General features: G+C 39.7%; 1 protein-coding gene across 2 annotated transcripts; it reads left to right on the top strand.

Moving 5' to 3' along the window:
* Positions 1-1,408: 1,408 nt before the first annotated feature.
* On the top strand, positions 1,409-23,593 carry Slc16a4 (solute carrier family 16 member 4). 2 transcript variants are annotated; one of them, XM_090334393.1, is made up of 9 exons: positions 1,409-1,579; positions 3,375-3,487; positions 8,573-8,705; positions 9,243-9,386; positions 9,522-9,683; positions 11,523-12,032; positions 12,865-13,076; positions 15,251-15,344; positions 22,808-23,593. In XM_090334393.1, exons 2-9 carry the CDS (start codon positions 3,401-3,403, stop codon positions 22,966-22,968), a joined length of 1,503 nt encoding a protein of 500 aa, XP_090190519.1. In that variant the 5' UTR covers positions 1,409-1,579; positions 3,375-3,400; the 3' UTR covers positions 22,969-23,593. The 2 variants fall into 2 exon arrangements, with proteins under 2 accessions (XP_090190519.1, XP_090190520.1); XM_090334394.1 differs by lacking the exon at positions 15,251-15,344.
* Positions 23,594-26,232: the final 2,639 nt, after the last annotated feature.

Below are 26,232 nucleotides of genomic sequence, written 5' to 3'. Positions count from 1 at the left end.
GCATTCTGGCCCTGAATTCAAGCCCTGGTACACTCACCCCATCCCCCAACACACACAAAAGCAAATATTATAATCAAGTCTATAACATTACAATTCAAAGCTTCCTCTTCCTCCTATATAAAAGATATGTTTAACCAAACACCTGTGGCTCACTCCTATAATCTGTAGCTACTCCATAGGCTGAGCTCGTAGAATCATAGTTCAAAGGCAGCACTGGCACACAAATCCCTAAGAGTCTAATCTCCAGTAGCAAAAGCCAAAAAAGCCAAAGGGAAAAAAGTTGAGAATTGAATCCCTAGTATAGGCATGCAAACACATGTACATGTGTGCCTGCACACACACATACACACACATACACACGCAAACATTTCTGACGACTTTGAAGCCTTCTTAGTCTCTGAATGACTCCTGTCTTACCATATCTCAAATTTGTCCCCACATTCCCAAGAAAGCTATGAAACTCAGGCTCAGTGGTTAGAATCACAGCCTTACACAGAAAAAGCAAAAAATATGCCACCAAAATAGGAAAAATCCTACAGATGTTGACTAGAAATGTTTTCTAGAATATATAAAGAGCTCTCTGAAAGCACTTCCTTTCTTTCAAGCAATTCTGCCTTCTGATTGTTTATTTGATCCTTACCACTAGCACCCACATAACTGCCTCTTTCTACGGTGACTGGGCATCCTCCCCAAACCACCCCTGCACTTCTAAGCACTTCAATAAAAAGTATTAAAAGTTTTGCTTTGGGAGATTGAAATGTCCCTAATTTTCAATGGGGAGTATGCACGAATATGCAGGGTTTCCAGATAAAACAAGAGAAACACTCTTTGGCCTAAACTTTAGGAGTCTGGAACATTGGTGTGGGGAGATGAAAGGCAATTTCTCCTAGAATTTTTTCTTTTTAAATGTAGAGGGTGGAGCAGAGGAAGGAAATACACAGTCGAATTACTCTTTGGTGAGACTCAATGTTTATCATTTTCAAAAGGCAATGGAAAAATATTTCATTAAAATTACCACATGTATCTTTTCATGGGAGGTACTTGAAATTAAGGTAAGAAAATATCAAAAAGGCACTTAAAGTGAGATCTGAAACCCAAAATTAGTTACCAGAATCTTCAGTGAGCACAAAGACTTTATGAATAGGCTCAACTTAAAACTGCTTGGGTGTACCTCTAGAGGAGTTACACATTTATTTAAAAATATATAAGCATGAAGAATTCCAGACAAGTATATTTGAACTTTAAAGCCCCATCCCCCAACCTTGAAGCAAGTCACCAAAAAGATTTTCCCCTTGGTTAACTCAGAAAACTGCTTTTGACCCTATGCTGAGAGTCTACCTTCTGAGCAGGGTTTGGTCTGCCTGAAAAAACTCTCAAATTACAGACATTCCTCCTCCCTCAGGAAGTAAAGTCCACTGGCAGGAGGGCCTAAGCCTGCTCAGCACTACAAAACGTACTTTTCACCACAGCAGAATGAAACGCCTTCAAAAGAGTAACATTCTGTGAGATAGTACAATTTATTTTTCCTCCAAAATTGTCCTGTCTGTAGACGATTTTGCTGAAGCTGAACACACTAAAGGTAAGGCAGAAATGGGATCACGTTGGGTTGTTTTCTACGGGGTCTGGGATGACTGGCTTTTCTCATCTGTGTCACACATGCTGCTGGCTGATTGTCCTATCTGAAACAAATGCTGTACCCTTCACCTAAAACATTTAAACCACTTGAGTGTTTGCCTGTAATCCTAGCTACAGGATTAGGCAGCTGCAATCTGAGGATCACAGCTCCTTCTGGGGAAGGAAAATACATAAGATTTTTATCTCCAGGGAACCACAAAAAAATTAGAAAAAATTAGAAAGTGAAGGTACAGCCCAAATGGTAGAGCACTGGCCTTGAGCACAAAAAAACTCAGGGACAGTACCTAGACACAGAACGGGTTAAAAAAAAATACTTTTTGCTGGTGCTTTTAGCTTTTTGCGTCTTGGTGCTGTCCTTAATCTTTTTGCTCAAGGCTGGCCCTGTACTACTTGAGCCACAACTCCACTTTTGGATTCATCTGTAATTGGAGACAAATCTCACAGACTTTCCTTCCCGGGCTGGTTTCAAATCTTGATCCTCAAATCAGAGCCTCCTAAGTAGCTAGAATTACAGGCAGGCATGAGCCACTGGTATCCAGCTACATGTTCTTTTTACTGTCACTTTATGTGTATTTTCTTAATAAGCTGCATGTGAAGGCAGCAGAGTGGAAACTCTGCTCCTAAGAACACTTTCTAAAGAACTCTAAGACCACTAATAATAGCATAGACATTGGACTTTTCTTTTTCTTTGTTGTCGGTTTGAACTCTCGGCCTGGGCACTGTCCCTGAGCATATCAGCTCAAGGCTAGTACTTTACCAGTTGAGCCACAGCATAAGAATTTCTTGGACTTTCATGCCATGGTAGCTTTGAACGTGGCTCAGATCTCAGCCTCCTGAGTAGCCAGGATTACAGGTATGAGATACTTGTAGCCAGCTGAGATTGAACTTTCTATTCAAGTTTCCCCATGTGGCCTCTCCAACTTTTCTCTGATCCAGGGTCCATTCAAAGGGCAGACATTTCATTTTGCTGTCATATTTATTTAGTTCCTTAAAACAGTTTACTAGGACAGGTGCTGGGGCTTGCCTTTAATCATAGCCACTCAGGAGGCTGAGATCTGAGGATTGAAGTTCAAAGCCAGCCAAAGCAGGAAATTCTCATATACAATTAGCCACTAAAAGGCAGTGGAGCTGTGGCACAAGTGGCAGAGCATTAACTTTGTGTAAAAAAGCTCAAGCCTAGGTTCAAGCCCCAGTACGGGTACACTGGAGCTCATGCACCCACCCACCTACCCACACACTTAGTAAATACTATATAAAAGAGACATCCTAGGGACCAGGAGTTTGGCCTAGTGGTAGAGTGCTTGGCTAGCATGCATGAAGACCCGGGTTCAATTCCTCAGTACCACATACACAGAAAAAGGCAGAAGTGGTGCTGTGGCTCAAGTGATAGAGAGCTTTAGCCTTGAGAAATCCCAAGGACAGTGCCTAGGCTCTGAGTTCAAGCCCCAGGATTAGCAAAAAAGAAAAAATAAAAAGACATCCGAAACCTAAAACACTGTTCAGTGTGTATTCCTTTGGAGTCAAGGCCTGAAGGATGGCATCAACTTGTCTTACAAGTCTCCTGGGTCTGAGTATATGGGAGTAGTGACCGCTCTATTGTTAGGGAGTTCAGGTCAAACGAGTACATCAGGCCACTTTCATATGTAACTAAGAGATAAAACATAATTACAAAGCAAGGGATTTTACTCAGATAAAGTTTTGTTTCTTGTTGACTGAACCATTTGTTTTCAATGTTGTAGTACTCTGCACTTAATACAGAATCATCATGCCAAAGAAGAAGGGGAAAGCCTGGCGCTACACTAGAACCCCGGATGGAGGATGGGGATGGATGGTTGTGCTTCATTTTTTCCTGGTAAGCATTTGCGTTCACCTTTCCACCTGTGTGGGCTTGTTGAAGAAAGGCCAGGAGAACCCATCACTTGGGAAATCCTTGGCATGAGAGCCAGGAACTGCCCATAAGTGCCAGTCAGGGCCCATGCTAGCCCAGGAGAAAGCTGAAATGTCCTTTTGAGTGAAAACCGAAGTGTCCAACCAGTCTCATATTTTTCTGCTCTACACCCCTATGCCCACAGATTGCTCATCACAATCAGCAGCTGTGCCTTGGCAGCATAGCAGTTGAGATTTGGAGACAACCCAATTAGCACTGGGCAGTGCTAAAAAGCGTCTTGCTTGGCCCAGCAAAATACCTACACAATGGACAGGAGTTCCCTTTAGTGACTATAGACAGGGATGTTTCCTTCATTCTGTCTGTTGCATACTAACGCTTGAACTGACTTTGGACTCTGGCTTTTTTCACTCACAGCTGGAACTCCATCCCTTGAGCCACACCCCCAGTTCCAGCTTTTTGCTGGTTAATTGGACATTAAGAGTCTCATTGGAGGGGCCAGGAGTTTAGCCTAGTAGTGGAGTGCTTGCCTAGCATGCACAAAGACCCGGGTTCAATTCCTCGGTACCACATACACAGAAAAAAGCCAGAAGTGCTGCTGTGGCTCCAGTGGTAGAGCTCTATAGCCTTGAGGAAAGCCAAGGACAGTGCCCAGGTCCTGAGTTCAAGACCCAGGACTGAATAAAAAAAAAAGGTCTCAAGGATTTGTCTGTCCAAAAGGGCCCCAAATCTCAATCCTTAGATTTATCTCAGCTTCCTGAGTAACTAGCATTATAAATGTAAGCCACCAGCCTCCAGATGCAGATGCCTTCCATCTTTTTAGGTAACTTGTCACCACTCTGAGGCTCCTAGAAGTTGCATGAGACAACTTGTGTGCCATACTTTGCATATTCTAGAATGTTGGCGAATCCTGCACAGATAACAGATTAGAGAATTAGGCCTGAACCAGAAGATAGTGGAAAGATGTTATAGCAGTATAGTCAGAATAAGTCAATAACAGCAATGATGAAGAGAAGAAAACAGATCTGAGCACATCAAGGAGGGGATGTGGAAAACACAGCAGTGATGAGTATATGGGAGTCCTGGGTTATTGGCTTGAACAACATTGGTGGATGAATATAGTGTTGGGAGCTGGAGATCAAAGGAAGAGAGGAAAACCTGAAAACTTGCAGTTTAGACAATGAACGTGAAGCATGTATAAAAAGAATGCTTCGCATCTATCAATGTGCATCTGAAGTACAGTTACACCTAAATTTGTGTCTGACACAGTAGTTTGAACTTCAATACATAGGCAAAATCAGCAAAAAGGTAGAAACAAGAAAAGAGCTTGGGGATGAGCTCAGGGATAAGCAGAAACAGAAGCAATGATAATTCAGAAACTGCAAACAGAAAATGATGTGCAATGTTGCTGTGGCAAATTGCGATAAAAAAGGACAATAGCCCATTGATTTAGCAACAAAGAAGTCTCTGATAATTTAAGAGCTTCAGTGTGGGGACTAAAGCTAGAGGACTTCTGTTTTTAGTGGAACACTAGGATGAGAGGATAAGGTACCTAACAGACTTTCTTTAAATATATTTGTCTTTGAAGATCAGGGTGAGCTGGGCAATACTACAGTGGGGCACAGGGTAGCATAAGCTGTTTGTTAGTATATAATAACTGACAAAGTCTGGTACTCTGATTTCAAAAAAAGGATGGGAAGATTGCTAATACCAGTTCTTCTAAGCCAATCAGAATTGTCTGGTAAGACTCCTCTTATTTGGAGAGTAGAAGTCTTGCTAAAGGTATACTTTGTAGGCTCAACCCAATTAACAATTCTTAAAGATAAAAGAAATAAGAGCCAGCCAGCTCCTGGTGGCTCATGCCTATAATCCTAGCTACTCAGGAGAATGAGACCTGTGGTTCAAAGTCAGCCTGAGCAGGGAATTTCATGAGATTCTTATCTCCAATTAATCTTCTGGAAACCAGAAGGGTGCTGTGGCTCAAAGTGGTAGAGCCCTAACTCTGAGCAAAATTTCTTAGGGACAGCACTTCAGGCCCGTGAGTTCAAAGAGAGAGGGAGAGAAAAAGAGGAAGAGAGACAGAGACACCAGAGACAGGAAGAAAGAGGAGAGGGGAGGAGGGAGAGGAGGGGAGAGAAAGAAAGGGGAAGGGAAGGGGGAGAGAAAGGAAGGGAGGGCAGGGAAGGGAAAGGAAGGGAGGGAAGGCAGAGAGAGGGGAAGGGAGGAAGAAAGGAAAGAAGGAAGGAATAAGAGAATAGGAAATCAATAATTTCTAGGGTTACTTTATTTATGGGTGAGCCACTTACATTGTCAGATGTGGACTTTGGTAACAGGACTGAAACCAAGCTCGGTTTAAGGAACAGTATTACATAGATACAGACCTACGTAATCCACTAAGTTAATGGAAAACAGACCCAGGGCGAGGTTCTTACTATCTCTGGTCAAACCAGAAAGCAAATGGAATGGTTTTAAGGGACAAGGATAGATTCATTTGCACTGCCCTAAGCCTTCTACATACTCAGCAAAGATCCAGTTATTAGACAAGTTATCAGACATTGAGATGTCAAGGATAAGTAAGGATTGTGAACTGAGAACCACTTGCTAACCAAACTCAGGTGGCTAAGAAAAGTCAGTATCCTGTGCATATCAAGCACAGAACCCTCATTCACAGAAAGAGGACACTTTTTTTTTTTTTTTTTTGCCAGTCGTGGGCTTAAGCTCAGGGCCTGAGCACTGTCCTTGGATTTTTCTCAAGGCTAGAACTCTACCACTTGAGCCTCAGCACCACTTCTGGCTTTTTCTAAGTATGTGGTACCAAGGAATCGAACCCGGGTCTTCGTGCATGCTAGGCAAGCACTCTACCACTAGGCCAAACTCCTAGCCCAAGAGAACACTTATTTTAAAGAATGAATCAGCACTAAATTGTACTTACTCATGAGAGAAGTCACTATTTTGAACTGAAGCAAGTCTAGTTCATTAAGAGATTTGCATATATTCTGTAGCTTCATTTCCTGCTACAAGTCACAGAGGAAAATTATGGTTATAAATTGCCAGAATGGTTTTACCTTTTTAAAAAAAAATCAAATAAGAATGAGAAAAACACATTCAAGGGACCTCCTCTCCACCAAGTTTGTTTAATGAGATGAGCCATTACTATTTAAACTTCCTACTGTCAAACTTGTACTCTGTAGAATGCAGGTTAACTCTTACCTCCAGCCAAAAGATACTAACCAGGCCCTTGAGCCACCTAGATCAGGCCCACTGTTCTCTCATGTCTTTCTCTCCTCTGCATTCATCACTCCTTCCCTTTATTAAAGTCCTTGCCTTGCTTTTTTCTTTTTAAATAGTATATAGTCTGATAATGATGAAAAAGAAAGGAAGGGACTGATTACTTAAAAAGGAGGGGCTGAGGTAGAGAGGTGTCTATGAGGAAGCAGGTCAATGACTAATGGATCAAAGATACAGATCAAAACAACCAAAAAGAACAAGCATGGGATAAGGTAAAGAAATATAAGTTCAGCCAGGCACAGGGCACAGTGGCTCACACCAGTAATCCTAGCTACTCAGGAGGCTGAGATCGGGATCGCAGTTCAAAGCCAACCCAGGCACTAAAGAATGTGAGACTCTTATTTCTAATTAATCACTAGAAAATGGGAAGTGGGGCTGTGGCTCAAAGGGTAAGGCAGTGACCTTGAGCTGAAGAGCTCAGGGACAGCACCCAGGCCCAAAGTTCAAGCCTCATGACCTACAAAAAAAAAAAAAAAAAAAGATAAGTTCACATTTGGCCAGTGAAACAAAAGATAGACAGTTATGGATTAGAAGTTTTTGAAAAAGTAGAATAGTAACACAAAGATAATGCAGTATAATTAAATGGTAAGAATTCAGTGTTTTCCAAGAAAATCTTAATTCTTAAACCCTAATGTGTTAATATTTTCATTGTCTCTCACACAAAAAAAGGAATCTTAACCTCTACAAAATAGTTGGCCTAGTATTTGAAGTTGCACCCATGAGAAGCAAAGCCAAGGCTTTAGCAAGCCAAGGCTGGTTTGATTCTAAATCCATTCCCATAACTACACAAGTATATAGGTGGTAATTAATTTACCCAGGGAGTTTTAGGTGAATAGAGTACAGAACTAGGGAGGGAAAATCCTTACAGGTAGGCAGAACAATTGGAGTCAGCACAAGTGAGCCCAGAATGTTGTGATTCTCAAGCAATGCTTGATAGGTTAAAAGGAGAAAACAGGTCTGGAAATGCAAAGACTACTGAAACAAGGAGGAAGCTAAGAATGTTCATTTGGGCTCTCACTTCAGATGGTTTACATGGTAAGCAGGAAGTAGGAGAGATGGGAACAGAAAAGGAAGAGAAACTGTTCACTGCCTCCTGGCTACTAAGATTTCCAAGAAAGCAAAGTTAGTAATTCTCAGAAAGAAAAATGATCTCGAAAGGAAGAATTTTAGTGGAAGAGGGAGGGGCAAGCAAGGAGGGTTAGGTAGAACAGAGGAAAAGACTGGGCATAGGAGCCAGCCAATAAGGTGGTCAACTCTTGCTATCCTGGAATAACTAAGCACTCATTCTCAAGCATGTCCTGAAGCAGATGATAAATTATATAATCACTGTATACTGAGTGAAAGATGGGACTCAGCTTAGGAACAGAAGTATGGCAAAACTAACCTAAGCGCTGAAATGTCTAATTCTTCCTCTTTTTGGACAAATGCTTTTTCCCACAGAGAAAAGACATGTGCTAGAAAAGGGGATATGGGCGGGGGGAAGGGTGTCAGTGGACTCCATTTGACACAAATGTCAGCTTCAGTACCCTCATCCTTGGAAACTTTTTCTCCAAACTTTAAATTGACGAATCTCATGTAATGTGCTTAGCTGGTCTAAAAAAGGAGTGACTTCTCCCCTCTTCCCAGATAAGCTATGTACTGTAATGAAGAACCACCAATAAAGCAAACTGGCAAGTATAGAGACTGGAGCAACAGAACCTCCAGCATCTTCAACCTCCTCCGCACTTGCTTGCTTGCCAGCAGACATGTTCTCCTTTTATTTAGGTAAATGTGTTTGTGATGGGGATGGCCAAGACATTTGCTATTTTCTTTGTGGTCTTCCAAGAAGAATTTGAAGGCACCTCAGAGCAAATTGGTTGGATTGGATCCATCATGTCATCACTTCGTTTTTGTGCAGGTATCAAGTTGGCACAAACTTGCTCTTCATAGAGAATGACCCTCTGAGTCTTTTAAGATTGAAACGTTACTAACCTTCAGTATTTAGTGTTGAGAAAGTAAAGAAATGCAGTTTGACTTCCACTTGACTTGATCAGTATGTTAGGAAATTAGGGGTCAAAATTTAAGAGTGAAGCTATCCCTTATTCACTTTTCATGCCTTCTTTCTTTCCAGTTGCGTAATGATATAATGCAGATTATAAAGGCCCAGTTCAAAACCCAGAACCAATTTCTTCTCTTCTAGTTTTAGTACAAGAATATGGTGATAAACAACACTTTATAGTAGTCACAGACAACTGGAATAATTATATTTAGTCATTTTATAATGCATCTTCAGTTTCCCCTTCAAAAAGCAAAATAGTATGGGACTGTAATATTAAAAACTCATACACCTGTGCAGAAAGATATCATAATCGAAATGCTTTTGTGTTCCCCCTCCGTTCCCTTCATTATGGCATGGAGATGCCACTTACCTAGCATTTCCTTTTTCTTTCTTAAGGTCCCTTAGCTGCCATTATTTGTGACATACTTGGAGAAAGAACAACCTCTGTTCTTGGGACATCCCTTATTTCTGGTGGTTACCTGATCAGCAGCTGGGCCACAAGCATTCCCTTTCTTTGTGTGACTATGGGACTTTTACCTGGTGAGTCCACTGTCAACAGAACACTACAAAAAATAAAACAGGACTTTCCCTACTACCATTCTTTCATCCTAAATGCCTAGGCAACAGGCTTCTTAAACAAAAAGTTATTCCAAACTTTTATTTTTTTTTTTTAAGGTTTAGGATCTGCTTTTTTATACCAAGTAGCTGCTGTGGTAGTCACCAAATACTTCAAAAAGCGATTGGCTCTTGCTACTGCTATTGCCCGTTCTGGGATGGGACTGACTTTTCTGTTGGCACCCTTTACAAAATTCCTGATAGATCTTTATGACTGGACAGGTGAGTAAGTCTTTCTTAACTGTTGACTCTGCACAACTTGGCATGCATAAGGTACTAGGTTAAATTCCCAGTATTACAAAAAGTCAAAAAAAGAAAACATATTTCCAGAGAAGAAATGAGAAGTCTAAAAGACACATGTTCAGGCTGTAACCTCATACAAACTCCCCAAAATTTGTTGAAGACTCTGACGACTGAGGTGATGGGAGAGTACTCTAAGCAGCTGGAAACAACGTTTTAGTGACAGTGACATCTCTGGAGAAACAAGGATCCCCTCTTCCACCTCCCTTCCTCACCAAGCATTTAATGTTTTATATTTTCTTTTAAAGAAAAAAAAATCCCCATAAAAAAGCCTCTTTCACAAGGCTTATAAACTGATCAAACAGGAAAAAAATATTCTGTAAGAGACTATATTCTTTAAGAGTCTTTTATATACTAACTACTATTTCCATATATCAACTGTAAATTTATACAAAAACCAATTCACCCTAAATTTTTCTTTGTATCTAACATTTGGGTTAAAATAATCTTAACTACTGGAAAAGACCTATGTACATATATATGTATGCATATATGCATGTGCTTACATTTATAGCAGTCCTAGTAATTCTCTTTTCCAAAGTACAAACCATCTAATAGTGTCATTGTTCACAAGAACATTTGATAAATCTGTACCATGGGTAGAGCCTATATAGCCTGTTCTCTTGCTAGAAGTATTACACTCAAATCACAGCTTTGGTGAGGGAGGAAAAAAATCAATTGATGAAATCAAGCAACTATTCAACTACAAAGACAAGATCAGAACCTGTCTTTTTCAGGAGGAAAAAAATTAAATGTCAGATTAAAAGGATGAAGGGATATTCCCCTTGTCTAAAGCTGTTCCCAAATGATTCTTGTATCTAATTCTCTATTATTTTTAAATCTATACTGTCACTTCAAGACTTTTTTTTTGTCAGTGGGGGGACTTGAACTCTGGGCCTGGGTGTTATCCCTGAGCTCTTCAGCTCAAGGCTACTGCCCTACCCCTTGAGTCACAGCATCACTTCCGGTTTTCTGGTGGTTAATTGGAGATAAGAGTCTCATAGATTTTAGTGCCTAGGCTGGCTATGAACCATGATCCTTATATCTCAGCCCCCTGAGCAGCTAAGATTATAAGCATGAGCCACATTTTTTTTAATTCCAATTTAGACCCCATAATTTTCTTTTCTTTCCTCCACTGCCGCTCCCCACCCCCCCCACCCCACCCCCCGTCATGAGACTTGGACTTAGGGCCTAGGCACTCTCTGTGAGGATAGTGCTCCAACTTTGAGTCCCAGTGTCACTTCTAGTTTTCTGGTTATCTCATAGACTTTCTTGCCTGGGCTGGCTTCAAACCATGATACTCGGATCTTAGCCTCTTAAGTAGCTAGGATTATAGGTGTGAGCTACCAGTACCCAGAACACATGATTTTTTACATTTGAAATACTACCCTTACCCCGCCCCCAAGCTTAGTTTTTCCCTTTAACAAAAATAAACTCCTTCCACCATGCCTCATGGTGCAGTTTTCTCATTTTCTACATCTAAAGGACTTCTACTTTTACAAGGACAAAATAATATAGCTGACAAGTTAACAGTTTAAATGCTTCATATTTTCAAGAATTTAGACCACACTACAGGGCTAGAGGTGTGATTTAGCTGTAGAGTGCCTATTTAGCAAGCTGGAGGCAGAGTTCAAACCCCAAAATGGGATGTGGGGGGGGGGGGGGCGCGGAGAATTACTGGATTATATAATAGGGATTGTTTTCTGAATTTATGAATACAAATCACTGTGAATGATTTTTAATTTTCTCAATCTCTTTTAGGTGCTCTTATATTATTTGGGGCTATTACATTGAATTTGGTGCCTTCTAGTATGCTGTTAAGACCTATCCATATCAAAAATGAGAATTCTAATATTGAAGATAAAGATTTGTCTACAAATGGTTCAGAGGTATCCTGTAGGATGAAAACAGCATATTGCAATGAGATACAAGAGTCTTCTGTCAAGGACAGTACTATGCAGAAAGCTGGACAACCTGGTACAACTTTCACTGTCTTACAACATCAAAGTGAAGAAGAGTTCAACAGTGGGCATAAAAGGAACAAACTATCCCTGAGTGATGAAGGAGGTTACAAGAAAAAGGCTACTTTATGGAGCCACAAACAAAAACTCATTGATATTTCTGTCTTTAGGAATCCTTTCTTCTACATATTTACCTGGTCTTTTCTCCTAAGTCAGTTAGCATATTTCATCCCTACCTTTCACCTGGTAGCCAGAGCCAAAACACTGGATATTGATGTTATGGATGCCTCTTACCTCATTTCTGTAGCTGGTAAGAAAATATCCTCCTACCTAGAAGGAAAAATTATATTTTATTAAATTTTCTTAAATTGTTGAAGTTGTGGGAAGGCCAGAAGAAAGTTTTTTGAGGCTAGCACAGCACTGGGCATTTCTATCAAAATCTCACTATTCCTTGTACAGATCTTAACTCAAGTCTTAATCATTATCATTTTCATGTATCTAACAGTGGACATCAATTATTTGTTGGATAAATACTGAATTTCAAAAAGCTGGCTCAGTGACAAAAGGAAGCAGGAAATACCAAGTGCAAAGTGTAGTGACTGTCCTATAATTTCTTCATTTGTAGTAAGGCACAATACCTACCCTCATTAAAATTTTCAGGGTAAAATCCAAATGTAATCCATGCAGAACTTAGTACACTGACTGGCTTGTGGTAAGTATTTAATAATGTATTACTGATATTTCCCTTGAAATCATAGTAAGATAGAAAATACCCTTGAGGACAGTCACAAATGGATTGGCTGACATTCAAATAAGCTAAAAGTAAAAATAAATACCTCTTGGAGTATTCATGAAAATACTTAGAGTCAGAACACTTAACCACAAATTGCTTGATCTCAACTGGCAAAAAAGTCTAAAAGACTGAAAAGATACTCAAATACTGCTGTGTATCTAAGAGAGCAAGATATATAGCCTTACATTTTCTTTCACTACAAAATCAGATTTAGATCAGATTAAGGGTATAGAACAGGAACAAAATCCTAACAGGAAGTCTTAAGAAAAGCTGTCTCTGGATTCACATTTTTCAAAAGGGTTAGGAAAATGGAATTGGGGTTTCCTAAAACCTTTCTCTATTATTCCAGGTATTACTGAGGCAGTCAGTCAGCTCATTTCTGGATGGGTTGCTGATCAAAACTGGATCAAAAAGTACCAATACCACAAGTCTTACCTCATCCTGTGCGGCATCACTAATCTGCTTGCTCCTTTGGCCACCACATTTCCACTCCTTATGACCTACACCATCTTCTTTGCAATTTTCACTGGTGGCTATTTGGCATTGATACTTCCTGTACTGGTGAGTAGTGGCATTCATTAATGCTACTTAGTACAACTTACAGTAATAATCTCACCCAAAAGAATATATCTTCATTGTTTTTTGTGCTGGTCCTTCCTGAGGCTTGAACTCGGGGCTTGGGTGCCATCTTTGAGCTTTTTCACTCAAGGCTAGTGTCTTGTGCTTCAGTGCCTTTTCCAGCTTTCTGTTGGTTAGCTGGAGATAAAAGAATTTCATAAACTTTCCTTCCTGGGCTGGCTTTGAGCTAGTACCCTCAGATCTCAGACTTCTGAACAGCTAAGATTACAGGCATAAGCCACCAGTACCCAGCCTTTGAATTACTTTTTTTTTTTTAAATAAAAAGAAACCAAATGGAACTGAGTTACTCAAATGTTTGTGTCCTTGGAGCCCCTGGAAATTCCTTCTTAGAACTAGATTTTCAGCAGAGTGCAGTGGCTCACGCCTGTAATCCTAGCTACTTGGAGGTTGAGATCTGAGGAACTCGGTTCAAAGACAGTCCAGGCACTAAAAAGCCCATGAGATCCTTATCTCCAAGTAACCACTAGAAATCCAGAAGTGGCACTGTGGCTCAGGGGGTAGGGCAGTAGACCTGTGCTGCAGAGCTCAAGGACAGCACCCAGGCCCAGAGTTCAAGTCACATGACCGACAAAAAAAAAAAATTCAGCTGGTCGAGATGGCTCAAGCCTGTAATCCTAGCTACTACTTAGGAGGCTGAGAGCTGAGGACCAAAGTTCAGAGCCAGCCCAGGCACAGAAACAACTGAAACTTTTTTTTTAAAAGGACTTTTCTGCCCAGGCTGGTTTTGATCCTTAGATCCTCAGATCTTATCCTCCTAAGTAGCTAGGCAGGAGGCACCTTTGTTTTTTTGTCAGTCCTGGGCTTGAGATCGGGGCCTGATCACTATCCTTGTATTTTTTTTCTCAAGGCTAGAGCTCTACCACTTTAGCTATAGCACCACTTCTGTCTTTTCTCTATGTATGTGGTACAGAGGAATCAAACCCAGGTCTTGGTGCATGATAGGCAAGCACTCTACCACTTGGCCAACCTGAACTGAGACTGTTATCTCCAATTAACTTCTAGAAAAACGGGAAGTGGGCTTGGCTCAAGGGCAGGGTGGTAGCCTTGAGCTGAAGAGTTTAGGGATTGTGCTCAAGCCAAGGTCAAGCCCCAGAACCCACACACAAAAAAATGTTTTTACAAGCCAGCCGCTGGTGGCTCAAGCCTGTAATTCTAGCTGCTTTCCAGAAACTAAAATCTGAGGACTATGGTTCAAAGTCTGAGTAGGCAAATATATCTGACAGACTCTTATCTCCAACTAACCAGCAAAAAGATGAAACTGGAAGAATGTTTAAAGTAGAGCACCAGCCTTGAGGGAAAAAGCTAAGCAAGAATATGAGTACCTGAGTTTAAGCCCCACAACCAGATAAAAGAATACTAAACCCTACCATTTTCTTCTAAGTAAAAAGACTGATGAAGTTCAGGGGCAAAAAGTCCACCTGAACCATTATAAAAGATTTAAAACCCAACCAAAAGCCACTGACTGTCCCTCTACCAGTAAAATTACACACAAAAGAAATGCCAGCCTGGGTACAAAAGTGAGACTCTCATCTCCAATTAACCACTAGAAAACCAGAAGTGGCACTGTGGCTCATTGTGGTAGTGGAGTAGCCTTGAGCTGAAGAGCTCAGGGACAGCACCCAGGTCCAGAGTTCAAGCCTCATGACCAATCAAAAGAAAAAAAAAAAAAAAAGGAAAAACCCTACAGGGCTGGGAGTGTGGCCTAGTGGTAGAGTGTCTGCCTATCATGCACGATGCCCTGGGTTTAATTCCATTGTACCACAAATGCAGAAAAAGCCAGAAGTGGCATTGTGATTCAAGTGTTAGAGCACTAGCCTTGAGAAAGCTAAATTCAAGCCTAAAGACTGGCAAAAACATACAAAGCCCCCGAAACCCAGTAAAGTAAAAAGGAAAAAAAAAAAACCCTACAAACACTGTCTAGCCAATTTAACTGTTTATTTGACCTCTTCCTTCTTCATTAATACAAGGGGGTAAAAGGCAACTTAAATTACTCCAGAAGTCACATTATTTTCAATCATGACATAAACAGTATTTGTCCCTAGAGTTCTAGTGATTTCATCCTCAATATAGCTAACAGTGAATTCTAATCACTACAGGTTGATCTGTCTAAGAATTGTAGTGTGCACACGTTTTTGGGACTTGCCAGTTTCTTTGCCGGGATAGCTGTGCTTTCTGGACCACCATTAGCAGGTACAGAACTGACATTATGAACAAATTTCAGAAGCAATAAAAGAATAGGCTGATCCAAGTTTTATAACATCAAATGGCAATATCAGATTATATGTTATCACTGGCATTTCTGTATCCAATCTATTCTATCACCAATATAGGAAGATATGAGTTAGTTCAACAGACATGTACTAATCAGATTCTTATATCCTTATGAGAATCTTAGAGCAGTATATATATATATAGGTATATATAAAAATCCAGCAGTTTAAAATCCATAATGATTATCAATAAATCAATGAAATGAAGGGAGGGTGGAGGATAAAGATGAGCCATATCTTATACTTCACCTTAGCCAAGAGGGTGCTCTCTTTCTAAGAAGAAAGGAAGCATACCTCACATTCTATCTGTAGGAAGAGGGAGAACACTTGGCCTAAATTAGGGCAAAGTTTTTGTGGGAAAGCTAGTTGGGGTTTACTAGTAAATGTTATACAAAAGTTTACACTGTGGATATTTAGGAATGCTGACTGTTACTTTTAAATCTGGAAGGCAGTTTTGAGTTCTTATTACTTCAGTTAAGTTCAAAGCTAAATTATGGTTTACTGGAAATAACAGTTTGACCTACCTGGTTATTTTGTGTGTATCAAACATATACTCCAAGACTATCAAAAACTTGAGTAAACTCATACAATAGGGAGCAGGCATAAAAATTTTTAAAATAAATTTGAATACGCCCAAGTTTAATTTTACATTCAAACTTATATTTGTAATTTAAATTTACATTCAAATAAGTAATTTTTGAATGTACAAATGACTACCCAACATTTCCAATCACCCATAAAACAAAACTTGGCCTGTAACTTATTTGCTGCTTTCAGACCTTAATTGAGACAGAGAAGGGATTTGATCTTGCTCTATTATCATTTTCTAAAAATGAGGTTTTACAATGATATTTAAATTTGTACCTTTTAAGACTCAGAAAAGGCAAACATTTCAGTAAAAAAATATGTCAGGAAAGTAGCTCATGCCTATAATCCTAGCTACTTGGGAAGTGGAGATTAGGAGAACTGGCAACTCCAGGATAGCTAGGGAAAAAGTTGGTAAGACTTCTATCAACCCAAAGCCAGGAAAGATGGTAATAACTAGTATCCCAGCTATGAAAGAAGCATAAATGAGGATCACAGTACAGGCCAGTTCAGGCATAAATGCAAGGCCCTATTCAAAAAGCAATGTAAGCAGGAGTCAGTGGTTCACAGATGTAATTCTACTCCATAGGCTGTCTTGTAATTCTGGTTCAAAGCCAGTCTAAGCAAGAAAATCCTTGAGACTCATCATTAATTACCCAGCAAAAAGACAGAAGTACAGGTGTAGTAGAGAACTACAGAAGTGGTAGAGTGGTAGAGCACTAGCCTTGAGTAAAAAAACTAAAGGATAATGCCCAGGTCCTATGTTCAAGTCCCAGTACCAACACACACACACACACTTATAAGAATACCATGAAGAAGAAAGAGCACTGTTGAACTTCAGTTTGATATATACTAAATACAAAAAATTAGCCAGGTGCTAGTCACTCAAACTTGTAATCCTGGCTACTGAGGAGGTTGAGATCTGAAGACTGAGGTTTAACGCCAGCTAGAGGAGACTCAATTCCAGTTCTAATTTCTGTCAAAAAAGCTAGAAGTAGAGTTGTGGTTCCACTGGCAACAATAACAACAACAAAAGCAGCCAATTCTCTTACCTCAATTGATGAACACAGCCTTCTCCATGTTGACTAACTCTCAACATATATTTCACACCTTGTAAATCAGCTATGTAAAGCTTCGAAATCATGCCCAGGATTGTCAGAGATTGATAACAGGAAGCCAAAAACCAGAGTTGCATAGAAAAGCTATTCTATGTAGTTAATACACAGATCAATGAAATACAAAAACCGCTCAAATACAGTTTCCAATACTTTTTTTTTCAGTTTTAACTATATTTTTTAAAGTTTTAATCTTTCTTCATTGGCTACCCCAATATAGCCTTGGAACTTTTCATGCCCATTAGGTAAAAAGTACAAATGTTTTGGTAAACACTAGGGTACAGAATATACTATTATAAAGATAACAAATTATGTTTGATGTTACATGTTATGTTATGTTTGGTAACATGACTTAAAATGTTTCAAGTATTCAGTATATATGGAGATAGGTTTTGTGAGGGATACTACCTGAAAAGAAAAGGCTACAGGCCTATGCAAACTGAAATCAATTTCCTGGGTCATGATCTTTTTTTTTTTTTTTTAAATAAAAATGATAAACCACAACAGAGCAGATTAGAGTATATCACTTTATTGTGAAACATTTCATGTACATACCTGGGTAATTTATTGTTAACCACTCAAAAATCTGTTTATGTTTTTTTTTTATTATCTTGAATCTAGAATACTTAGAATTATATGTAAAGATAAGACAGCTCATGATAAATATCTGTATCCACCTATTCTAAGAATACTACTTAGGCACATCAATTCAGTGTTTTAGCCAGCCATAGTGGTGCTGGTGTAGGCAGGAGGACTGCAGCCCCAGGCCAGCCCTTAACAAAAAAACCATGAGTTTTTATCTCAAAATATAACTGGGGGTACATTTGGGAGCATAAGAACCTGAGTGCAAGTCTCAGTATCACAAAAAATAAATGCAAGTCAGTAAGTTCGTCTAAAAAGTTATATATATAGATTATAGTCTAGGAGTTGCTCATGGTATAAGATGACAAGCCAGAAGCAGGTGGCTCATACCTGTAATCCTATCACTCCAGAGGCTGAGATCTGAGGATCCTGGTTCAAAAGCCTGCCTGGACTGAAAATCCCTGTGAGACTTTTTTTTTTTTTGGTGGATCATGTGGCTTGACCTCTGGGCCTGGGCACTGTCTCTGAGCTCTTCAGGCTACCACCCTACCCCTGGGCCTAGGCGTTGTCTCTGAGCTTTTCAGCTTCAGGCTTCTACCTTACCCCAAGAGACACAGCCCCACTTCCTTTTCTAGAGGAGATAAGACTCTCAGGTCTTTTTGTGCCCAGGCTTGCTTTGAACCTTTATCCTCAGATCTCAGCCTCCTGAGTAGCTAGGATTATAGGCATGAGTCACCACAGCTGTGGCTGGAAGACTCTTATCTCTAATTAACTAGCAGAAAATTGGAAGTGGAGCTGGGGTTCAAAGTAGTAGAGCACTAGCAAAAGAGCCCAGGCCCTGAGTTCAAGCCCCAGGACTAACAACAAAAAAGAGATGACAATAAATAATTAAGGTAAAGTTCCTTCTCAGTGACAATGTTGTATGACTAAGCATAAGTTTCAGGGAAGTTTTTGCTAAGTCCTTGCTACTAATAGCTATTCCTCTGTGAAATGTCAAGAGTATTTTATTTTACGAAGACTATTACATTTGGTCTTAACTTCTTATACCAATAGAAATTACCAAAGAAACAGTAGAAATGTTGGCTTACAGATTTATTAAATTCCAAGGGATGGCAATGTAATTTAGTGGTAAAGCACTTGCCTAACATGTATGAGGCTTTGGGTTCAATCCTTAGTATGTACCTCAAAAATGAAACTCTTAACTGAGATCTCAAGAGGTATGAGAAATTATATTACTGTGTTACCTTTGTTTAAATTTAGACATACAGGTGATAAATAGTGAATTCTCAACCAAACTTAGATTTTTAGAACTATACAAGATTCTCATTGTTTACTTACCTAGACCTGTTATTACCAAACTGCAAGAGTTGAAATTCCTATAAGATTGTAGTCATTTTTAATTAGAAATCTGGCCAACAGTAAATCCTCTGTCAAAACACTAGTTAAAAATGGTAACAATGAATACATGGATTAACATTTTTCTCATTCCTGTATGGAAATGAAAGAGAAAAAAAATTAGTTCTATATAACATATTTTAATAATTCAAGGAAATGACAAATGAAAAGTCCAATAGCATCACAACTTACTTAAACTAAACTTTTTTTTTTTTAATTTTAAAAACTGTAAGTAGAGGTTAAGGATTTGGTTCAATGGAAGAGGGCTTGCCTAGCAGGTACAAGGGCACTGAGTTCAGTCCTCTGCACTAAAAGAAAATAAAAATTGTGGGCCAGGACTTTTGCCTAGTGGTTAAAGTGCTTGCCTAGCATGCATGAAGACCCGGGTTCGATTCCTCGGTACCACATACATAGAAAAAAGCCGGAAGTGGTGCTGAGGCTCAAGTGGTAGAGCTCTAGCCTTGGATTTTCTCAAGGACAGTGCTCAGGCCCTGAACTCAAGCCCAGGACTGGCAAAAAAAAAAAAAAGAAAGAAAGAAAAAAAGAAAAGAAAAATTGTAAATATAGCAAGTGGGCAAGACATTTATACACTTTTCTCAATTGTGAATATAGTACATACTATGACATCAACGAAACTCATTATCATTTGATTGCTGAAATTGACAGATTAAACACACTTGTTCAAAAGGCACCATGCTGGCCCACTCCAACCTAGAGGCCCTCTATCTCCAATATTCAGTAAACAAATCCAATCTTAGCTTATGAAATAGTCAAAATCGTAAGAGTTGTGCTGGGTTCCTTGGCTCAGAGTAGTCAGCAAATCCAAGTGAAGGCACTTAAATGTCATGGCTCACTCGATTGTAACTGGTATTTTTTATGCTGATAGATGGCATCTAAGACTATACAACAGCACAAAGACGGAAACTTTGGAAGGTTGTTGGAAAACAAAAAGTACTGAGATTGACAAATAATATAGATAGATAGATAGATATAAATAGATATTAGGTCAATCACAAATATTTTGAATCTAAGTTTTCAGATTTCAATTTGAATATAATAATATTCATTCAGTAATTAAAAAGCAACATATTACTGTAACTCACTGCTATACGCTACATGGCACACAAAAAAGACAGAGACACTCTCAGTCTTTGTAGCTAGCTGCTCATATTGGCACAGAATTCACTATGCCACAATGTACTTCCAAGACTTCCTAACAAAGACAAAAAAGTCTAAAACTGGTAATTATTGTCATCTCTGTTCTTCTACCTCATAACTAAAAATCTAATTAGTAACCAGAACACATCTTTGTTTCCTTACCTGTAACTGAAGACACTGTGTGCTGTGGAACAAATCACCTTAAAATATGTTGACATTTTATTCAATTGGATACTTTTTCAAACAAACTTAAAGAAAACCATTTCTAATCCTGAGTAGAAATGTCACTGTATTCCAAAATGGGTTAAAATTACCAAGGAAGAACTATAACTGTCTTTTGCTTTTATTTGTCTTGAATTTCATGAGTGTAAACCTCATGCTTAATATTTTAAGCAACTCTTTTATTGGAAAAGACAATGGATAAATGGAAACTAATCCATTCACATATGCCTCTGTCCCCTTTAATACAGATAAGTCATCATGTAATAAAATGCTAGGACATTTCCTATCTCTATTCCATCCTTAGTTCAATTACAGCATTAAACATTGAATGCCACTTGTCTAGATAGACAGACAGATTTATTATTATTTTTTTTTTTTGGTGGGTCATGGGGCTTGAACTCAGCCTGGGCATTGTCCTGAGCTCTTTAGCTCAAGGCACCACCCTACACCTGGATCTGGGAGTTGTCCCTGAGCTCTTCAGCTCAAGTCTACCACCCTACCCTTGAGTGAAGCCCCAACCCCCCATTTTTCTAGAGGTTAATTTTGTGCCCAGGCTGGGGTGGCTTTGAAGCTTGATCCTTGGATCTCAGCTTCCTGAGTAACACCAGGCCCAGTGCTCCATAGTTTTTTTAGTCACTCTGGTCTATAAATTGAGAAATTCTCTGTACTCTAAAATGTTATTGGAAAGAGAAAAAAAAAGCCCTAAGAACCTTTTGTTCCACTATCAGTCCACTTTGGAGATTCAGGATGACTGGAGACAAGTGAGAAGGCACAACAAAGTTCTCAGACCTCTAAAAATCCTAAAGAATACATTATTGCCCTGAAGGAAAAATAATGTAAGTTATTTATTTATTTGGTTACCCCACAAACAACAAAAACCCCCAAAGAATTTCATTCTGGCCCAACATTACTAAGATTGTTGAATCCCTACACACATTTAAAAGCAAAACAAACAAAAAGAAATAGCTCTCTATTGTGGGGTTTTTGTTTTTTTGAGCTGCCCTTTGGTGCTGTCTCTAAGGGTTTTATTTTGCTCAGTCAGTGCAAGCATTCTACCCCAGAGTCACAGTTCCACATCTGGCTTTTTGGTACTTAACTGGAGGTAAGAGTCTCATGGACTTTCCTACCCATGCTGGAAAGACTTTCCTTCAGTTGGGCCTCAAACCATAGTCCTCAGATCTCAGCCTCCAGAGTAGCTAGGGTTACAGGTACTAGGCTCTATTGTGGTTTAAAAAGGTGAAGAAGAGTGTATTCCTTCCCATGAAAACACGATATACTTTCACAAGACCTAGGAATTGAGTTTCCAAATGCTAATAATTAGGAAACCACAATCCTCTTAATAAAATTTACAACACAGTCAATGCTGAAAGCACTCCCCATAAATCTTACTGCAGCCGGCCGAAGGCTCAGGCCTGTAATCTTAGCTACTCAGGAGGCTGAGATCTGAGGATCAAGGTTCAAAGCCAACTCCGGCACAAAAGGACCTGAGACTTTTATCTCCAACTAACCTCTAGAAAACTGGAAGTGGGGCCTGGCTCAAGAGTAGGGCGGTAGCCTTGAGCTGAAGAGCTCAGTGACAGCACTCATGCCTCTGTGCACTTAGGCAGTAGAACTCTATACTACAGTCATAGTCAACAAGCTGATTTTGATTCAAACTGGAGAGTCACAGAAATCTCAACGTTACTAGAACAAGCATCAAAGAACTTTAGGACTAAGAACTTTTGGGCATAATTCAAGTTCCAGGACCAGCAATCAATTAATCAACCATAAGTAAGTATATGATATGTCCCTAATTTTCTCCCAACTTTCACTATGAGATTGGAGTTGAGCCAGGTACCAGTGGCACATGCTTATAACTGCAGTACTACCTACTCACGAAGCTGAGATCTGAGGATCACAGTCCAAAGCCAGCCAAGGCAGAAAAGTCCAGGAGATTCTTATCTACAAGTAATCACCAAAATGCTGGAAATGGATGTGTGACTCAAGCAGTGGGGCACTAGCCTTGAGCAAAAAGCCTGAGAGAATACCCTGGGCCCTGAGTTTAAACCCAGATGGCACAAAGAAAACAAAGGAAGAAAAGAGACAAGATTGGAGTGGTGTTCTGAGTTCTTATGACTTTTTCATTTACTGTAAGTCCTTAACTTAGATATAAATGATTCAAATTCATCAATGATGAGACAGATTAAGAAGCTCAACTAACTTTCTAACAGGTCACAATATAGATTTGATAACTATAGATGATTTCTTCCTTTAAGGTACAGTTTCTACTTGAGAATTACTAATGAAAACATTTGCTTCACTAATAGAAATCCTTTCTACCTTCCAGGATGGTTATATGATCAGACACAAACATATACCGGCTCTTTCTACTTCTCTGGCTCATGCTACCTCCTCTCTTCAGTTTCCTTTTTCTTCATACCATTGGCTGAAAGATGGAAAAGCAAACTGTCTGACCAGAAAGAGGACTACAATCAAGTGAAAGTTTAACAGGAAAAAATCTGAACTTAACCAGTCATTGCAAATAAAAGCTTGGAAGAAAACTTCCTTTGTAAAATGAGAAGGTAAACTGGATAGCTTTCAAAGCTTTAGCATTATGATAAATATTTAATTGGTAATACAAAAAAAACCAGAATAACAGGGCCTGGGAGTTTGGCCTAGTGGTAGAGTGCTTGCCTAGCATGTACAAAGACCCGGGTTCATTTCCTTGGTACCAAATATATAGAAAAGCTGGAAGCATGCTGTGGCTCAAGTGGTAGAGCACTAGCCTTGAAGAAAGCCCAAGAACAGTGTTCAGGCCCTGAGTTCAGTCCCAAGGACTGGTAAAACAAACAAAAAAATCAGAGTAACAGCAATTTAAACTGCTTGTCAATATTTAGTTATAAAAGGTAAAACTTTAATTAGATGAAGCAACTATTTACATAAAATTAGGACATATAATAAGTCAATCCATACTATCAATTGTGCCATGGTAACTCAGTCACTAAAATATATGAACATGGAAAGCTATTGTTTTCTTTAAAAAAGTATTAAACAGGCTGGGAGTTTGACCTCGTGGTATAGGGCTTGCATGAAGACCCAGGTTCAATTCCTCAGTACCACATACATAGAAAAAGCCAGCAGTGGTGCTGTGGCTCAAGTGGTAGAGCTCTAGCCTTGAGAAAGCCCAAGGACAGCATGCAGGTCCTTGGCAGGACAGCACACAGGATTGGCAAAAAAAAAAAAAAAAGTATTAGTCAGGCGTTGGTGGCTCACACCTATAATCCTAACTACTCGGGAGGATGAGATCTAAGGATCTAGGTTCAAAGCAAGCCCCAGCAGAAAAGTTCCCCTGAGATTTTTATCTGCCATTAACCACTCAAAAACTGGAAGTGGTGCTGTGACTCAAGTAGGAGAGCACTAGCCTAGAACACAAAGACACTCAGGGGCAACACCTAGGCCCTGAATTCAAGGCTCACACCTCCCAAAAAACTATTAAACATTGGCTAACTGAAACTCAAGAGTCAGAATATTAAAAACTTACTTGCTGGGCGCTGGTGGCTCACACCTGTAATCCTAGATCTGAGGATCATGGTTCAGAGAGACTCTTATCTCCAGCCATCCACCAGATAACCCGAAGTGGCACTGTGGTTCTTTGAGGTAGAAGGATAGCCTTGAGCTGAAGAGCTCAGGGACAGTAACAAGGCCCAGAGTTCAAGACCCACAACTGAGAAAATTAAAATTAAAAAATTCACTTAGTGAAGGGGTCAGGAGTGTGGCCTAGCAGTAGTGCTTGCCTAGCACGCAAGAAGCCCTGGGTTTGATTCTCTGGTACCACAAATATAGAAAAAGCCAGGAAGTGGTGCTGTGGCTCAGGGTAGTGCACTAGCCTGGAGAAAGGCCAAGGACAGTGCCCAGCCCCTGAGTTCAAGGCCCAGGACTGGCAAAAATTTTTTATTTGCTAAACCTGACATTCCTAATGTCTCCCCAGTGGATGATAGATGTAGAAATGCAAAGGCTAGCCCACTTCTAGGACCAAGCCTGTTGGTTGTCATAGAAGTAAGTCTATGAGGGTGGAACTTTTTCCTACTGTCAACATGAGAAGCCCTCAATGGTAGTGGAAGGAATAGTTCTAGTCTCCAGTGCATGACAGCAGTCCATCACCAGCACCCCACCTACATAGAGCTGGGTTGGCTGGCAGACATTGGTTTTTGTGTCCATAAAATCTCTGTGTATTCAACCAACTGCAAATGGAAAATTCAGAAAAACATTATTTCTGTATGGAATATGTACAGACTTTTTCCCCGTTGCAGCAACTATTTATATAAGATGTACATTGTAGGCTGGGAGTATGGCCTAGTGGTAGAGTGGTACAGTACTTGTCTAGCATGCACAAAGAACCTGGGTTCAATTCCTTGGTACCACATACACAGAAAAGCAGAAAGTGGTGCTGTGGCTCAAAGGTAGAGTGCTAGCCTTGGGAAAGCCTAAGGACAGTGCCTGAGGTCAAGCCCCAGGATGGGCAAAAAAATTTTTAAAAGATGTACGTCTTGTAAGACATCATAAGCAGTGTAGAGCTACCTATGCTTACATAAATGACAAGAGCATTCTCAGATTTTGGTTTTCTGAGGTATGAGGATGGGAGGGCTGAATGCCAATGAATAACAAAGGACAGTGCATCCGGTGATTCCTCTGAGTCTGTGTTGTTTGGAGCCACAAAGTCTTGACTAGCCTCAGCCATCACAGTTGTGATCAGCACAGTCTAGCACTGTGGCCACTGGTGACATGTGGCTCTTGAGCAAGTCCATGTTAAGATATACCTGCTCAGCCATGTTCATCTCTGCACTATTCACAATAGCCAAGCGATAGAAAAAACCCAGATGTCCTATTACAGATGAATGGATCCAAAAAATGTGGTATACACACACACACACACACACACACACACACACACACACACGCGCGCGCACGCGCGCACACACACACAATGGAATTCTACATAGCCAAAAGACAAGATAAAATAATGGCAATTGCTGGGAAGTGGATGAAATTAGAGCAAATCATGTTGAGTGAGATAAGACTAAAGGAACAAAAGGTGCATGGTCTCCTTGATATGTGGATATTAGATCTACATAGTACAAGAGCGATGACTCAATATTTGGGTACCCAAGGTTATGGACATGGTCTTGGAGATATAAACATAACTACATAGACATAAAAATCTACGATGAGCTTTTTTTTACATATATCAATTTGTACCTATGACATACAAACCCTCAGCTGAATTTTAATTATGTTCTAAAAAACTATGTGCCAGTGATTGTATATAGAGATTCCCTTCTTGAATACTTGGTTAAACATGACATTTGAAATATGATGTAAAAATCAATGTTAATAAATTCTTTAATAATTTTTTTTTTTTTTTTTTGCCAGTCCTGTGCTTGGGCTCAGGGCTTGAGCACTGTCCTTGGACTTTCTCAAGGCTAGAGCTCTACCACTTGAGCCTCAGCACCACTTCCGGCTTTTTTGTATGTATGTGGTACCAAGGAATCGAACCTGGGTCTTCGTGCATGCTAGGCAAGCACTTTAACCACTAGGCCAAACTCCCAGCCCCCAAAAAAATTTTTTAAAGAAAAAAAAATTCACTTAGTGACTAGGATATTCTGCTCCAAAACGTTTTCTGTATTCACCAGAAGAGACCCTTGTTTTTTTTTAAATTTCTATGACAAACTTACATTGCTATATAAAAAAAATTGCTCAAAAAATGTAATCTTT

Source organism: Megascapheus bottae, chromosome 6 (assembly GCF_031878675.1).
Source record: "Megascapheus bottae isolate mThoBot1 chromosome 6, mThoBot2.hap1, whole genome shotgun sequence".
NCBI lineage: Eukaryota > Metazoa > Chordata > Mammalia > Rodentia > Geomyidae > Megascapheus > Megascapheus bottae.
The sequence above is the reverse complement of the archived record's forward strand: the minus strand, read 5'-3'. Positions and strand labels throughout refer to the sequence as shown.